The 17,331-nt window shown below is 38.7% G+C and overlaps 1 protein-coding gene across 7 annotated transcripts in view; it reads left to right on the forward strand.

The window, feature by feature from the left end:
* HEPH (hephaestin) overlaps positions 1 to 17,331 on the forward strand; it is a gene marked incomplete at its 5' end in the record, with an annotated part of 131,667 nt that overhangs the window by 13,046 nt on the left and 101,290 nt on the right. For all 7 annotated transcript variants that reach the window (XM_081080801.1, XM_081080806.1, XM_081080804.1 and 4 more), the window contains 4 exons: positions 411 to 593; positions 2,036 to 2,290; positions 5,159 to 5,327; positions 6,523 to 6,659. In XM_081080801.1, the coding sequence (XP_080936927.1) occupies positions 411 to 593; positions 2,036 to 2,290; positions 5,159 to 5,327; positions 6,523 to 6,659 (744 nt within the window). The remainder of the gene's footprint in view (positions 1 to 410; positions 594 to 2,035; positions 2,291 to 5,158; positions 5,328 to 6,522; positions 6,660 to 17,331) is intronic.

Genomic DNA, 17,331 nt, shown 5'->3' on the forward strand with positions numbered 1-17,331 from the left:
CTTCCCCTGATAGCTGGGTCACCTGGACTGTGAGAGTGGGCAAGCCAGGCTGAGGGAATCCCCTCCAGTGCATGAATTTTCATGCACCAGGCCTCTAGTATAAACATAAGATATATGGTAAGAGTTTAAGTTTGGATAGGATTGGAAGTGTAGCTATCAAGATTTGGGAAGGATTGTGAAAGTGGTTGGAAACAGGGTATGTTTAAGGTATAGTCAGGCCTGAAGACCTAGGTGTTGCAAGAAGTGTGGTCATTTTAAGGCCCTGGTTGAAGAAGTCTCCATCTGATTTTCTGTTACTGACAGACTCTTAAGACTGCCTCTCTTCCTATTTCTTTCTTATGAGTATTCCTTGCAGTTTACTGTTGCTAAGGATAGGAGGTTCTCAATGACAACTTTCTTATTTGTACTAGGAACCCTGGATGGGAACTACCCTCCTCGGCGGCAAGATGTGGATAATTCTTTCTTCCTGCTCTTCAGTGTGGTAGATGAGAATCTTAGCTGGCATATCAATGAGAACATTGCCACTTACTGCTCAGACCCTGTCTCAGTGGACAAAGAAGATGAGGCCTTTCAAGAAAGTAATAGGATGCATGGTGAGCTGGGAAGCAGTGGCCACACTGTATCAGTAGACTGTGATGAAAGGTCATTTCAAATACCTGGTCATTTTTAAGCATTGGAAGGACCAGGAGCAGTAGGTAGCTTTACCTTGTTCTTACCTATGAGAAAACTGAGGATTACACAACAGATAAATGGCACAGCTAAAATTCCAACCCTAATCTGTTTGACTGAATAATGTGCTCTTGCCATTAAGTACTTGCCTCCTCAATGTGGAATAGCCCATGGTGTCGATTCCAAACTCATATGCTATATGTTCAGTCACTTTGATGAGGGTTGTTTACTGATATAATTACTTAACATTTCTTTGTTCTAAAAAGGATGCAAGCTGTAAGAATTAACCACTTTGTGAAGAAAAATGGTTACCTATGGGGAATCCATCATCTTAATTAACTATAAAATTAACTAAAGGCCCAAAAGCCCTGAGGTATGGGCAGAGAAGTGATTCTTAGGAAGAGAAACAAGTTACTTTTGCTTTTGGTTAATTAGGGAGTAGCTTACTTACTTTTGGCTTACTTACCAAAGCCAGACTGTTCCAAGGGGAAGTGAAAACTAAGATGAAAGATGTAAAGGATGGCTTAGACAGCTCAAATTTCTCTTGGTTTTATACCAATTGCTTATAATAACCATGGTAATTAGTTAGCTAAGTTAACAATTGTCCTATGGAAATTTTAGAAGAAAATTGGCCTGGGAGGAAAGAATAGCTTACAAAATAAATCACATTCCTTAAAAAGCTTCCTTGAGTTGTTGCATTGGAACCTTGGCTCTACCACTTGCCTTGAGAGAGAGCAACTTTACCTCTCTGAGCCTTGGTTTTTCTCATTTTTTTATGAGACCATTGATACTTGCCTATTTCCTAGGATTGTTTGTAAGATTTAAATGATATAATGCATTTTGTCAGCACAGTGTGCTCTTTAAAACCTCATCTATATGTACCATATATACTATGGGATACTACTCAGCCATAAGAAAAGATGAAATACTGCCATTTGCAACAACATGGATGGACCTTGAGGATATTACACTAAGCAAAATAAGTCAATCACAAAAAGCTAAGAACCATATGATTTAATTCATTATGTGGGATATAAAATTGAAACTAAGATGCCCAGACAGACAACACTATGGTAGTTACCAGAGGGAAGAGAGTTGAGGAGTAGTAAAGGGTAAAAGGGACCAAATATATGGTGACAGAAGATGATTTGACTCTGGCTAGTGGGAACACAATGCAAAATGCAGATCATGTATCCTAGAAATGTGCCCTTGAAACCTATATGAAGCCAATGTCACCCCAGTAAATGTAATTAAAAAATAAAACCTCATCTAAATATTACTTCATATTATTTTCAGATAATAAGGCTTTTCCCATTGGGCTATTCTTTCCTAACTCTGATATTTTTCTTCTGATTTTCTTTTTCAGCAATCAATGGCTTTGTATTTGGGAACTTACCAGAGCTGAACATGTGTGCGCAGAAGCGTGTGGTCTGGCACTTGTTTGGCATGGGCAATGAAGTAGATGTCCACACAGCTTACTTCCATGGACAGATGTTAACCATCCGGGGCCACCGCACTGATGTGGCTCACATCTTTCCAGCCACCTTTGTGACTGCTGAGATGGTGCCTCAGAAACTTGGCCTTTGGTTAATTAGCTGTCAAGTAAATAGTCACTTGCAAGGTGAGATCCAGCATCTCTGACCCTTAAGGTATGGGATGAAGGGGGCAATATAGTCATCAAGAGCCTGGGCTTCTGACTCTAACCAGTTTGGTTCAGTGGATAGAGTGTCAGCCTGCAGACACAAGGATCCCAGCTTCGATACTGGTCAAGGGCATGTACCTTGGTTGCAGGCACATACCCAATAGGGAGTGTGCAGGAGGCAGCTGATCAATGTTTCTCTCTCATCAATGTTTCTAACTCTCTATCCCTCTCCTTTCCTCTCTGTAAAAAGTCAATAAAATATTAAAAAAAAAGAAATGTCTATTAAAAAAATGGGGTGGAGCTTGGCTTCTGGTCTGGAGCCATAAGAGAGGTTTTTAAGGTGAGACAGCCAGGAATAGAGGATGAAACACTAGACTAGAATTCTGGGACCCATGTTCTTTCCTGGCTCAGACATTAACTTGCAGGGTGACCTCAGGCACATCTCTCTGCGTTTCATCTTCTTCATCTGTTAAGAGACTAAGTGATCTTTTATGCTGTCATCCCCCCCCCCCAAAGTCCTAAGGAATTAAGAACTGGAGGTCTTGCAGATGATTGAACAGGGAATAAAGGAGAGATCAGTGTTAAAAGTATAAGGTTTCTGCAGGAAACCATGGAGTATTGTGGGCAAGTGATGACACCCTAATTAGGACCCAACAGAAATAGGGGTAGAAGGTTTGGTTTTCAGAGGGAGAATGGTTGAATAATGGCACAGTGCATTGAGGACCATCAGAGAGGAGGAACACATGAGGCAATGGAAAGAGAAGTAAATAAGTGATTAGATGATTTTAGTGGTTGTCTCAGCTCTATGAAAAACTCACTGTAATAACTTTGGGAAAGTTCCTTTCCATTTCTAGGCCTCATTTGCCACATTTATAAAATGGAAGATTTGCTCTAAATACTCTCTAAATGCCTCTTCAGCTCTCACTTTCTAGAATTATTTGATATATAGTAAATTAGATGGATGTCAGGTAAGTGATATGTGAGTATGTGAAAATGGATTTGAGTAAGCAAGGAATTATAGACTGGTAAGGTAATGAGTCTGGGGTGGTGGTTTTTTCCTAATAGGAGCCAGTTACCCATGCTCTATTATCCAGGGTTTGGCCTTGGTTCCAAAAGTGCCTGAGTAAATGAGTATGAATCCAGATGAAGGTTAGGAATGCAGCACAATAGTAGAACAAGCAAGGGCCTTAGATCCAGACAGGCCTGGATTCAAACCCTGTTCCACCAGTTGCTTAGTTAGCTTTGGTAAGTAATGTCACTTCTCTGAGCCTCTGTTCCCTTATCTGATTATTGCAGTAATGATTTCTAACTTATGAAGTTGTAATGGATATTAGAGAGATAATGTAATTTTGAATCTCAAAGACTAGACCAGTGATGGCGAACCTATGACACTCGTGTCAGAGGTGACACTCGAACTCATTTTTTTGGTTGATTTTTCTTTGTTAAATGGCATTTAAATATATAAAATAAATATCAAAAATATAAGTCTTTGTTTTACTATGGTTGCAAATATCAAAAAACTTCTATATGTGACACGGCACCAGAGTTAAGTTAGGGTTTTTCAAAATGCTGACATGCCGAGCTCAAAAGGTTCGCCATCACTGGACTAGGAGAATGTTGAGACCAAGCTAGTGGATATAAAAAAAGAAAATGAGCACTTAAGTTTGCAGTTAAAAGATAAGAGCTTAAGTCTCAACTCTATCACTGACTAGCTGTATTATCTTGGCAAGTTACTTAACTTGTCTGATCCTTAGATTTTTTCAAGTGCAAAAGGGGATATTAAAAGCTGTTTAACCTGGCCAGTGTGGCTCAGTGGTTGACTGTCAACCCATGAACCTGGAGGTCATGGTTCAATTCCCAGTCAGGACACATGCCTGAGTTGCAGGTTCCATCCCCAACAGGAGGCATGCAGGAGGCAGCCAATCAATGATGCTCTCTCATCATTGATGTCTCTCTCTCGCTCTCTCTCTCTCTCTCTCTCTCTCTCCCATCCTCCCTCTGAAATCAATTTAAAAAACATATTTTAAAAAGTCTGTTTCACAGAGTGGTTATGAGGATTGAAGGAAATAACATATGTAAATCACCTGGCACAGGTCCTGGCCTATGTAATTATCTAATAAAAATGAATATATTTTCCTCATCCTCTTTTATATCTCAGATTTCTAATTTATAATTTCAGATCTCCTTGGGATGTTATGAGACTCAAATGAAATAATGATCTGAATAACCTCTATAAGATGCCAAGCAAATATAAGGCAATATAATCAATTACCACTATACCTCAATGTAACATTTTTCACATTTTGGAGACACTACATTTTCATGACAGTCCTAAATCTGAAGCTTCATCTCGATGTGTAGATGTTCCAGTGTTTCGGGAAAACCCCTCTTTACAAATTACTTACTCCTTTTTTTTAATGCTCCCCCCAGCCCAGTGTGGCAGATTTCCTATTCTCCCCATTTACAAAACAGGGTTTAATTTTAGATCTAGGAATTGACTTGCCTAAGTACTACAGAGAGTAATTAGGCTTGGACTTGTTCTCAGGTATTTGGACTTCAAGTTCTGTGATATTTGTACAATGCAAACCTTTTGCAAAGGAGTGAACATCTGGTAAATTCGGTAGTGGTGGTGAGCAGGTGGAGATACTTGAATTCCTATTTGGGCTCACTTTCTTCCAGCCAGGCTCTTAAGAAGTGAGAGAAAAATGGCTTACATGGAATTAGGGGTAAAGAGCCTATTGGAAGGTGGGAGGGAACACCTTAGGAGAAGGAGGACGGTGGATTGTCTGGGTAGAAGGCTTGTTAGTTGAAATGGGGCCAGACATGATGTTCTTCCTCTTCTTCCAGATGGCATGCAAGCACTCTACAATGTCAAGTCTTGCTCCATGGCCCCTCCTGTGAACCTACTAACAGGAAATGTCCGGCAGTACTTCATTCAGGCTCATGAGATTCAATGGGACTATGGCCCAATGGGTTATGATGGGAGTACTGGGAAGAATTTGAGGGAGCCAGGCAGGTAAGAGGTAGTGGGATTCTTCTTTCTACTCCTGGTTTTATCCCCAAACACTACTACTCACTGTCAGAAATCTCTCTTTCACTTGGGGGTCACAATCATTGTCTGACTGGAGTTAAGATCACACAACTGTTAACCAAATTCTTTTGACCCCTGGACAACTTGCTCTTGGGGAACTAGCAGTGTTTGCGATTGTTCCTGCTCTAATACCAAGCCACATTCAGAAAAGGAGGCCCAATGGGACCAGATCAGTTGAAATGTCATTTCTCCAGCTCTTCTTTATTTTGTCCATTATTTACCTCCTTGCACCTTTTTTTCTTTTTAATAGTCTGAAGGAGGCATTTAAACAGGAGTGTAAAAAGCACTGAGAAATGTAGGAAGAAGGGGAAGCAACCTGCCTTATGGCCATCCATAACCATACGTTTGGAGGAATTTATTCAAATTCTCTTGTTTCATCCATGACTCAGATTGGGCAAGATAGAGTAGGTTAGTTCCCTATTCAGTTGTTAGGCCCTAAGTTATGCATACTCACTGGCCTATCAGTGATACCAGGTCTTTCACAGAAGAGCCACTTGGTAGATGACTTGGAGAGTTTGGGGGAGTGTCCTAAGGCACCTAGTTTTTTACTGGAAAAATATTTATTTTCCAGCAAAAATAAACATTTTTTTTTCCTAGCAGAAAAACTAATGGAATAAATGTGCAGAAAACATAGAAAAGTGGGCACTTGGGTCTCAGCATGACTTCTAGAATCTCTAACTGGGCTTGCTAAGTTAGTGGTTTTTCACTTTGGAATTAAAGATATTCTTTATTAAGGAGAGAAAAAATCTTGAATACCTAAAGATAATTAAGGATAGATGTAAGTCTATGGAATTCATGAAGGCAGGACTAGTACTAGTGTCTGGAATTTACAAGCAAGAAGATTTCAAACTATTATAAAAATAACTGTAATCATTAAAGCTATCCAACAGTAAGAAGGATTGCTTCCTCTTAAAATGAGTTCCCTGACCTTGGAAAGGCTGAAGCAGAAGCTGCATATTATTTGTTAGTGGTTTCATCTCCACTGGGTAGAAGCTAACCTGGATGATCTCAGAGGTCTTTCCTAATTATAAAGATCCATAACTTGATGAGACCTAGGGTGATATAGGAGTCTATTTGATACATTATTAAATCATGTGATATTTGTCTTCTTATATGCCAGTGGCTCAGATATATTCTTCCAGAAGGGTTCCAGCCGAATTGGGGGAACTTATTGGAAAGTCCGATATGAAGCCTTCCAAGATGAAACATTCCAGAAAAAGGTACAGCTGGAGGAAGATGAGCATCTTGGAATCCTGGGTGAGGAATCCTTAACTTATGAAATTGGTAATTGACTAGATCCATGAGACTGGGGAGGACTTAGAAACTGGAGCGTGGGGGGAACTGAGAGACATCTCTAGAACAGCATCTCTCAAAGTGAGTACCAACAGATGAGTGTTTTGTGCAAGAGGGTATGGGTCTGAATTTGTTTGCAAAATACTAAGTTAAGCACAGTCACATAAAAATAGTCAAACCATGTTCCTTGCTGCAGGGCTTCTCGGAACTTTGGATTCATTTTTTTTTAATCATGAATCTCAAAGATGGGAATAGAGTATGTGGCATTTCTTATACTTTACTATAGACCTTTTTTTTTTCAGTGAATATCTTCTGGTAGTACCGTTGTTAAGATCACACTTTAAAATATTTCCCTAGGTGCATTTCTGAAGGGCTCTATATAAAGGAGTAAGACTGCCCAAGTTCCTGGCAATATTTGGACAAGGACAGCTTGACATGACATGCAGATATGCTTGCTATAGTGAGGGATGCAAAACAAAGGTTAGAAACTGACTTGGGGAAAGTATCCAGAAGGCCTAAAGTACAGCATTGAAACAGCGGAACAATGTTGGGTGTTTTAGTCACTTAATGAAACCAGAAAATAAAATAGATTAGATGGGAGAAAACTATGGAAATTAAAGTAATGAACAATGTTGAGTGTGTTTCCTTCCACGACCCGCGTGGAGTAGGGTTCGGTACCTGAAAGAAGAGCCACACAGCAAATGAGAGAAAAGACACGAGATAATTTTGCAATATCGGAGGTCCAGGCGGGCAAGTCCAACTCAAGGAGAGGGACTTCCACTCATGCTCAGGCTGCTCCAATCTTTTATTGATCTGGAGTAGCCCTTAGGTAGGCGACCCCCCATTAACAGGCAGACTAGCCCATCAGCAAGGATTTACATAATAATAAATGGGGGAGTAGTTTCAGCTACCACTGTCTGGACAAACAGAGGTGGCGCCTAGCTCCTAGCTTTGCTAGGGCTTCAAAGGCACCCAGCCTTCGGGGTTTCGGGAAGTGCTCTGTCTATGCTTATCAGATAGTGAAGGCAATAAACAGTTTCCCACAGAACAATATTCTGGGGTTAGATGTGTGCCAGTTAATACTAGGATATCTGAGCAAGCACAGTAGAGTTTACATCAAATAAATAGGGAGATATATGGAGAAAAAACTTACATTGGAAAAGAGGATGGACAGTGAATATTAAGTTCTCATTAGCTGTGTTCAGTATGGGTCTCCAGTCTTCTTTTTCTTCATTTTTTTTATTGTGGGAAAATATGCACAAAATAAATTTTACCATAGTAACCATTTTAAGTGTACAGTTCAGTGGTATTAAATGCATTCATAATGTTATGCAACCATTACTACATCTATATCAATTCTTTTTTCTTGTAAAACTGAAATGCAATACCCATCAAACAATAACTACCCATCTTCCCCTCTACCTGGTGTGCAAATATGACTTTGAGGCATGATTTCAATTATTTTGTGTATACACAGCATGGAATTGCTGAATTGTCGAGTGTTTCCTTCCACGACCCAGCCTTCGGGGGGTTTCGGGGAGTTCTCTGTCTATGCTTATCAGATAGTGAAGGCAATAAACAGTTTCCCACACTGAATCATATGTTAATTCTATTTTTAAATTTTTGAGGGACCACCATGATGTTTTTCACAGTAGGTGTATCATTCTAAATTACCAACAGTGCACATGGGTTCTAATTTCTCCACATCTTTGCCAACACTTCTTTTCTGTGTTTTTTTATATATAGTAGCCATACGAGTGGGTGTGAGGAGGTAGCTCACTGTTGTTTTGATTTGCATTTCCCTAATGATCAGTAAAGTTTAGAATCTTTCCATGTGCCTATCGGCTATTTGTATATATTTTTTGGTTAAATATTTTCTCAAGTCTTCTTCCTATCTTTAATTAGGCTGTTTGTTTGTTTGTTTGTTTGCTTGTTTGTTTACTAGAGGCCTGGTGCACGAATTCATGCACCAGTGGGGTCCCTTGGCGTGGCTGGTGATTGGGATTGATCCGGGCCATCTTGCCTAGTCCTGATTGGGGCCGATGGGGGCTGGCCAGCTGGGGAGGGACTGCGGAAGGTTGGCTGGTCAGGGAGGGATTATGGAAGGGCTCCAGGGCATGTCCAGCCTGTCTCACCCAGTCCTGATTGGGACCGATTGGAGCCAGGGAGGGACGTGGAAGAGTCCATCTAGACCAGTCCCAATCCAGGCTGGCCGACAGGGAGGGATTGCGGGAGGTTGGCCAGCTGGGGAGGGATCACGGGAGGACTCCAGGGCGTGTCCAACTGTCTCACCCACTCCTGATCAGCTGGACCCCAGCAGCAAGCTAACCTATCAGTTGGAGCATCTGTCCCCTGGTGGTCAGTGTGTGTCATAGTGACTGGTGGAAAGGTCAAACGAATGGTCAGGCACTTAGCATATTATGCTTTTATTATATAGGATTTATTTATTTTGCTTTTGAGTTTTAGGAGTTATCTAACATTTTAGATAGTAATTGCTTATGAGATATGTGATATGCAAATATTTTTCTCATTCTATAGGTTGCCTTTTCACTCTGTTGATAGTGTCTTTTTAGTATACAGTTTTTAAATTTTTATAAATTTCAATATGCATGAGAGTTTTTGTTACCTGGACTTTTGTATCCAAAAAAATCATTGTCAAAGCTAATGTCATGAAGGTTTTTTCTTATGTTTTCTTTTGTTTAATTTAAATTCTTTATTTTTTAAAGTACTACATAAGTCTCCTTTTTCCCCCACTGACCTCTCCCTGACTGCCCCCACTCTCCCCCGCCCCAGAACATGCCCTCACCCTCCACTGTCTGTATCCATTGGTTATGCTCATATGCATGCTTATAAGTCCATTGGTTGATCTCTTACTCCCTCACCGCTTCTCTCATAGGTTGGACAGTCTGTTCAATTCTTCTATGACTCTGGCTCTATTTTTGTTCATCAGTTTATGTTGTTCATTATATTCCACGAATGAGTGAGATCATGTGATATTTATCTTACTGTGACTGGCTTATTTCGCTTAGCATAATGTTTTCCAGTTCCATTCATGATAAGGATTCCTTCTTTTTACAGCAGCATAGTACTCCATTCTGTAGATGTACCACCGTTTTTTCATCCACTCATCTGCTGATGGGTACTTAGGCTGTTTCCAAATCTTAGCTATTGTAAATTATGCTGCTATGAACATATGGGGTACATATATCCTTTCTGATTGGTGTTTCTGTTTTCTTGTGATATATTCCTAGAAGTGGGATTACTGGGTCAAATGGTAGTTCCATTTTTAATTTTTGAGGAAATGCTATACTGTTTTCCACAGTGGCTGCACCAGTATGCATTCCCACCAACAGTTCATGAAGGTTCCCTTTTGTGCGCATCCTCACCAGCACTTGTCATTTGTTGATTTGTTGATGATAGCCATTATGACAGGTGTGACCTCATTGTCGTTTTGATTTGCATCTCTCAGATGATTAGTGACTTTGATCATGTTTTCATATGTCTCTTGGCCTTCTGTATGTCCTCTTTCGAAAAGTATCTATTTAGGTCCTTTGCCCATTTTTTTATTGGATTGTTTATCTTTCTTTTGTTAAGTTGTATAAGTTCTCTGTAAATGCTGGAGATGAAACCCTTACTGGATAAAACATTGGCAAATATGTTCTCCCATGAAGTGGGCTTTATTGTTATTTTGTTGATGGTTTCTTTTGCTGTGCCAAAGCTTTTTTATTTTGATGTAGTCCCATTTGCTTATTTTCTGTTTAGTTTCCATTTCCCTAGGAGCTGTATCAGTAAAGATATTGCTTCAACAAATGTCTGCTATTTTGTTGCCTATGGCTTCTTCTACGATTTTTATGGTTTCCCATCTTACATTTAAGTCCTTTATCCATTTTTAGTTTATTTTTGTGTATGGTGTCAGTTGGTGGTCTAGTTTCATTATTTTTTGCATGTGTCTGTCCAATTTTCCCAACACCATTTATTGAAGAGACTGTCTTGACTCCATTGTATGATCTTGCTTCCTTTGTCAAATATTAATTGAGCATAGTGGTTTGGGTTGATTTCTGGGTTCTCTGTTCTATTTCATTGGTCTATATGTCTGTTTTTGTGCCAGAACCAGGCAGTTTTGAGAACAGTAGCTTTGTAATACAGCTTGTATTGAGATCCCACCTACTTTGTTCTTTCTCAGGATTGCTGCAGCTATTCTGGGTCTTTTTATATTCCAGATGAATTTTTGGAGAGTTTGTTCTAGATCTATGAAATATGCCATTGGTATTTTAATGGGGATTGCATTGAATCTATAGATTGCTTTGGGTAGCATGGACATTTTAATGATGTTGATTCTACCAATCCATGAACATGGTATGTTCTTCCATCTGTTTATGTCTTCCTTTATCTCTTTTTTCAATGTCCTGTAGTTTCCTAAGTATAGGTATTTTACCTCCTAAGTTAATTTTCTTCCTAGGTATATTAATTTTTTTGGTGCAAGAGTAAATGGGATTTTTTTTAAAAATCTCTTTCTGTAAGTTCATTATTGGTGTATAAAAATGCCATAGGTTTCTTTGCATTAATTTTGTATCCTGCTACATTGCCTAATTCCGTTAAGTCTAATAATTTTTGATGGAGTCTTTAGGATTTTCTATGTACAGTATCATGTCATCTGTGAATAATGACAATTTTATTCCTTCTTTTCCAATTTGGTGCCTTTCATTTCTACTTCTTCTCTTATCGCTGTGGCTAACAATTCCAGTACTATATTGAACAAGAGTGGTGAAAGCAGCCATCCCTGTCTTGTTCCTGTTCTTCGGGGAAATGGTTTTAGTTTTTGCCCATTGAGTATGATGTTCGCTGTATGTTTGTCATATAAGGCTTTTATTATGTTGAGGTATTATCCCTCTATTCCCACTTTGCTGAGCATTTTTATTAGAAAAGGGTGTGAACTTTTTCAAATGCCTTTTATGCACCAATTGATACGATTATGTGATTTTTGTCTCTCAATTTGTTTATGTGATATAACATTTATTGATTTGGGGATAACGTACCAGCCTTGCATCCCTGGAAAAATCCCACTTGGTCATGGTGTACAATATTTCTAATGTAATGCTGGATCCAGTTTGCTAGAATTTTGTTGAGGATTTTGACATCTATGTTCATGAGGGATATTGGCCTGTAATTCTCTTTCTTTGTAGTGTCTTTTTCTGGTTTTGGGATTAGGGTAATGCTGGCTTCATAGAAAGAGCTTGGAAGTGTGCCTTCCTCTTGAATTTTTTGGAATAATTTGTGAAGGATTGGTTTTAGTTCTTCTTGAATATTTGGTAAAACTTCCCTTTAAAGCCTTCTGGTTCAGGGCTTTTGTATACTGGAAGCTTTTTGATTACTGTTTCAATTTCATCAGTAGTTATCGGCCTATTCAGATATTTTTATTCTTCCTGCTTGAGTTTTGGAAGCTTGTATTTTTGTATGAATATGTCCATTTCGTCGTGGTTGTTGTTTGTTGGAGTAGAGTTGTTCGTAGTATTTTTTACAATCCTTTGTATATCTGTGTGGTCAGTACCACAGCTCTTTCATTTCTCATTTTGTTTATTTGGGTCCTCTGTCTTTTTTTCTTGGCGAGCCTGGCTAGAGGTTCATCAATCTTGTTTATCCTTTCTAAGAATTAGCTCTTGGTTTCATTGATCTTTTGCAATTTTTTTTTGTCTCTGTGTCATTTATTTCTGCTCTGATCTTTATTATTTCATTTCTTTAGGTTATTGTGGGCTTTCCTTGTTGCTCTTTCTAATTCTTTAAGTTGAAAGGTTAGTTAATTTATTACCATATTTTTCTTGTTTTTTTGTTTTGTTTTGTTTTGGGTAGGTGTTTAGAACTATGAATTTACCTCTTAGGACTGCTTTCATGGTGTCCCATAGATTTTGGATTGTTGTGTTTTCATTGTCATTTGTATCCAGGATGCTTTTTATTTCTTCATTTATCTCTTTGGTAACCCAATCATTGTTTTTTGTTTGTTTGTATTTTGTTTGTTTGTTTGCTTTTTGTTGTGTTTTTTTTTCTTTTTTGCCAGTGGCTCTCACTTTATTAAAACTCAAGAGAAACGATATTTGTTTTCTAAGATTTACTCTTTTTTTTTAATCAGATTTTTTAATTTATTTTTTAATTGCTTAAAGTATTACAAAGGGTAGTACATATGTGTCTTTTTTTTTCCCCGCCCTTGACTATACCCTGGCCTCCCCCACCCCCCAGCATCCCATGTCCATTGGTTATGCATATATGCATGCATACAAGTCTTCGGTTGATCTCTTATTCCCCTCCCTCCTGCCCCCCAACTTTCCCCGGCCTTCCCGCTGCAGTTTGACAATCTGTTTGAGGCAGCTCTGCCTCTGTATCTATTACTGTTCAAAAGTTTATAATGGTCTCTATTATCCATGAATGAATGAGATCATGTGGTATTTTTCCTTCATTGACTGGCTTATTTCACTTAGCATAATGCTCTCCAGTTCCATCCATGCCGTTGCAAATGGTAAGAGTTCCTTCTTTTTTACAGCAGCATAGTATTCCATCGTGTAGATGTACCACAGTTTTCTAATCCATTCATCTACTGATGGGCACTTAGGCTGTTTCCAGATCTTAGCTATGGTGAATTGTGCTGCTATGAACATAGAGGTGCATATATCCTTTCTGACTGGTGTTTCTGGTTTCTTGGGATATATTCCTAGAAGTGGGATCACAGGGTCAAATGGGAGTTCCATTTGTAGATTTTTGAGGAAACTCCATACTGTCTTCCATAGTGGCTGCACCAGTCTGCATTCCCACCAGCAGTGCACAAGTGTTCCTTTTTCTCCACATCCTCTCCAGCACTTGTCGTTTGTTGATTTGTTGATGATAGCCAGTCTGACAGGTGTGAGATGGTACCTCATTGTTGTTTTGATTTGCATCTCTCGGATGATTAGTGACTTTGAGCATGTTTTCATATGTCTCTTGGCTTTCTGAATGTCCTCTTTTGAAAGGTGTCTATTTAGGTCCTTTGCCCATTTTTTGATTGGATTGTTTATCTTCCTTTTGTTAAGTTGTATGAGTTCCCTATAAATTTTGGATATTAGGCCTTTATCAGATATGACATTGGCAAATATGTTTTCCCACACAGTGGGTTTTCTCATTGTTTTGTTGATGGTTTCTTTTGCTGTGCAGAAGCTTTTTATTTTGAAGTAGTCCCATTTGTTCATTTTCTCTTTAGTTTCAAGTGCCCTAGGAGCTGTATCAGTGAAGAAATTGCTTCGGCATATGTCTGAGATTTTGTTGCCTTTGGATTCTTCTAGAATTTTTATGGTTTCCTGTCGTACATTTAAGTCCTTTATCCATTTTGAGGGTTTTTTTGTGTGTATGGTGTAAGTTGGTGGTCTAGTTTCATTTTCTTGCATGTATCTGTCCAATTTTCCCAACACCATTTATTGAAGAGACTATCCTGGCTCCATTCTATGTTCTTGCCTCCTTTGTCAAATATTAACTGAACATATTGGTTCGGGCCAATTTCTGGGCTCTCTATTCTATTTCATTGATCTATATGTCTGTTCTTGTGCCAGTACCAGGCAGTTTTGACAACAGTGGCTTTGTAATACAGCTTGATATCTGGTATTGAGATCCCACCTACTTTGTTCTTTCTCAGGATTGCTGCAGCTATTCGGGGTCATTTTTTATTCCAGATGAATTTTTGGAGAGTTCGTTCTAGATCTGTGAAGTATGCCGTTGGTGTTTTAATGGGAAGTGCGTTGAATTTATAGATTGCTTTGGGTAGTCTGGACATTTTAATGATGTTGATCCTACCAATCCATGAACACGCAATGTTACTCCATTTGTTTATGTCTTCCTCTATCTCTTTTTTCAACGTCCTGTAGTTTTCTGAGTAGAGGTCTTTAACCTCTTTAGTTAAGTTTATTCATAGGTAGCTTAATTTCATTGGTGCGATGGTAAATGGGATTGTTTTTGTAATCTCTCTTTCTGAAAGTTCACTATTGGTGTATAGAAATGCCTCAGATTTCTTGGGGTTAATTTTGTATCCTGCTACATTGCCAAATTCATGTATTAAGTCTAGTAGCTTTTTGATGGAGTCTCTAGGGTTTTGTATGTATAATATCATGTCGTCTGCAAATAAGGACAGTTTTACTTCCTCTTTTCCAATTTGGATGCCTTTTATTTCTTCCTCTTGCCTAATTGCAATGGCTAACACTTCCAGTACTATGTTGAACAGGAGTGGTGAGAGCGGGCATCCCTGTCTTGTTCCTGTTCTTAGGGGAAATGGTGTTAGTTTTTGTCCATTGAGTATGATGTTGGCTGTGGGCCTGTCATATATGGCTTTTATTATGTTGAGGTATGATCCTTCTACTCCCAACTTGCTGAGAGCTTTTATCAAAAATGGGTGTTGGATTTTGTCAAACACTTTTTCTGCATCAATTGATATGACTATGTGGTTTTTTTCCTCTCAAATGTTTTTATGTGATGTATCACGTTTATTGATTTGCGAATATTGTACCATCCTTGCATCCCTGGGATAAATCCTTCTTGGTCGTGTTGAATGCTCTTTCTGATGTACTGCTGGATCCGATTTGCTAAGATTTTGTTGAGGATTTTGGCATCTATGTTCATGAGGGATATTGGCCTGTAATTCTCTTTCATTGTGTTGTCTTTACCTGGTTTTGGTATTAGGGTGGTGCTGGCTTCATAGAATGAGCTTGGAAGTGTTCCTTCCTCCTGAATTTTTTGTAGTAGACTGAGGAGGATAGGTTTTAGTTTTTCCTTGAATGTTTGGTAAAATTCCCATGTGAAGCCGTCTGGTCCTGGGCTTTTGTTTGATGGAAGCTTTTTGATGACTGCTTCAATGTCTTCCATAGTTATTGGCCTATTGAGATTTTTAGATTCTTCCTGATTGAGTTTTGGAATGTTGTATTTTTCTAGGAATTTGTCCATTTCTTCCCGGTTGTCTAGTTTGTTGGAGTAGAGCTGTCCATAGTATTTTTTAACAATCATTTGTATTACTGTGGGATCTGTTGTTATTTCGCCTCTATCATTTCTGATTTTGTTTATTTGGGTCCTTTCTCTTTGCTTCTTGGTGAGCATGGCTAGAGGTTTGTCAATCTTGTTTATCCTTTCGAAGAACCAGCTCGTGGTTTCATTGATTTTCTGTATTGATTTTTGGGTCTCTATGTCATTTATTTCTGCTTTAATCTTTCTTATCTCCTTCCTTCTGCACACTCTGGGGTTTCTTTGTTGCTCTCTTTCTAATTCTTTGAGTTGTAGAGTTAGCTGATTTACTACCATTTTTTCTGGTTTTTTGAGATAGGCCTGTAAAGCTATAAACTTCCCTCTCAGGACTGCTTTCAGTGTGTCCCAAAGGTTTTGGATTGTTGTGTTTTCATTGTCATTAGTTTCCAGGATGTTTTTAATTTCTTCTTTGATCTCATTGGTAACCCAATCAATATTTAATAACATGCTATTCAGCTTCCAAGTGTTTGAGTATTTTGGGTTGTTTTTATTGTAGTTTATTTCTAATATTATGCCATCGTGGTCTGAGAAGATGCTTGATATGATTTCAATCTTCTTGAATTTGTGGAGACTTTGTTTGTGACCCAATATGTGGTCTATTTTTGAATCTGTCCTATGAGCACTTGTGAAGAATGTATATTCCATGCCTGTGGGGTGAAGTGTTCTGAAGATGTCAATTAAGTCCATCTGATCTAGAGAGTCATTTAGGATTGCTGTTTCTTTGCTGATTGTTTGTCTAGAGGATTTATCAAGTGATGACAGTGGTGTATTAAAGTCCCCTACTATGATTGTATTGTTGTCGAAATCTCCTTTGATATCTTCCAGGAGATTTTTTATGTATTTGGGTGCTCCTGCATTGGGTGCATATATGTTTATCAGGGTTATATCTTCTTGTTGTACTGATCCCTTTAGTATTATGAAGTGGCCTTCCTTTTCTCTTGTTATGGCCTTCACTTTGAGGTCTATTTTGTCCGATATAAGTATTGCTACCCCAGCTTTCTTTTCTTTTCCATTAGCCTGAAAGATATTTTTCCATCCCGTCACTTTCAGTCTGTGTGAGTCCTTTTTAATGAGGTGGGTCTCTTTTAGACAGCAAATGTATGGGTCATGATTTTTTATCCATTCAGCCACTCGATATCTTTTGGTTGGAGCATTTAGCCCATTTACATTTAAAATTATTATTGAAAGGTACTTGTTTGTAGCCATTTCTTTTTTTGTGTGTGGCTGTTTTCTTTCTGGGATTTTTATTTCTTCTTTTTACAGCATTCCCTTTAGCATTTCTTGCATTGCTGGCTTGGTGGTGATAAACTCCCTTAGCCTTTTTTTGTCTGTGAAGCTTCTTATTTCCCCTTCAAGTTTGAATGATAGCCTTGCTGGATAGAGTATTCTTGGATTCAGTCCTTTGCTTTGCATCACTTTGTAAATTTCCGTCCATTCTTTTCTGGCCTGATGTGTTTCTGGTGAGAAATCATTTGATAATCTAATGGGAGATCCCTTGTATGTAACTTTCTGTCTCTCTCTTGCAGCCTGTAAGATTCTCTCTTTGTCCTGAACATTTGCCATGGTAATTATGATGTGTCTTGGTGTGGGTCTTTTCGGGTTCACCTTGCTT

Source organism: Myotis nattereri (genome assembly GCF_964212035.1).
Source record: "Myotis nattereri genome assembly, chromosome: X".
In the NCBI taxonomy this organism is placed as follows: Eukaryota; Metazoa; Chordata; class Mammalia; order Chiroptera; family Vespertilionidae; genus Myotis; species Myotis nattereri.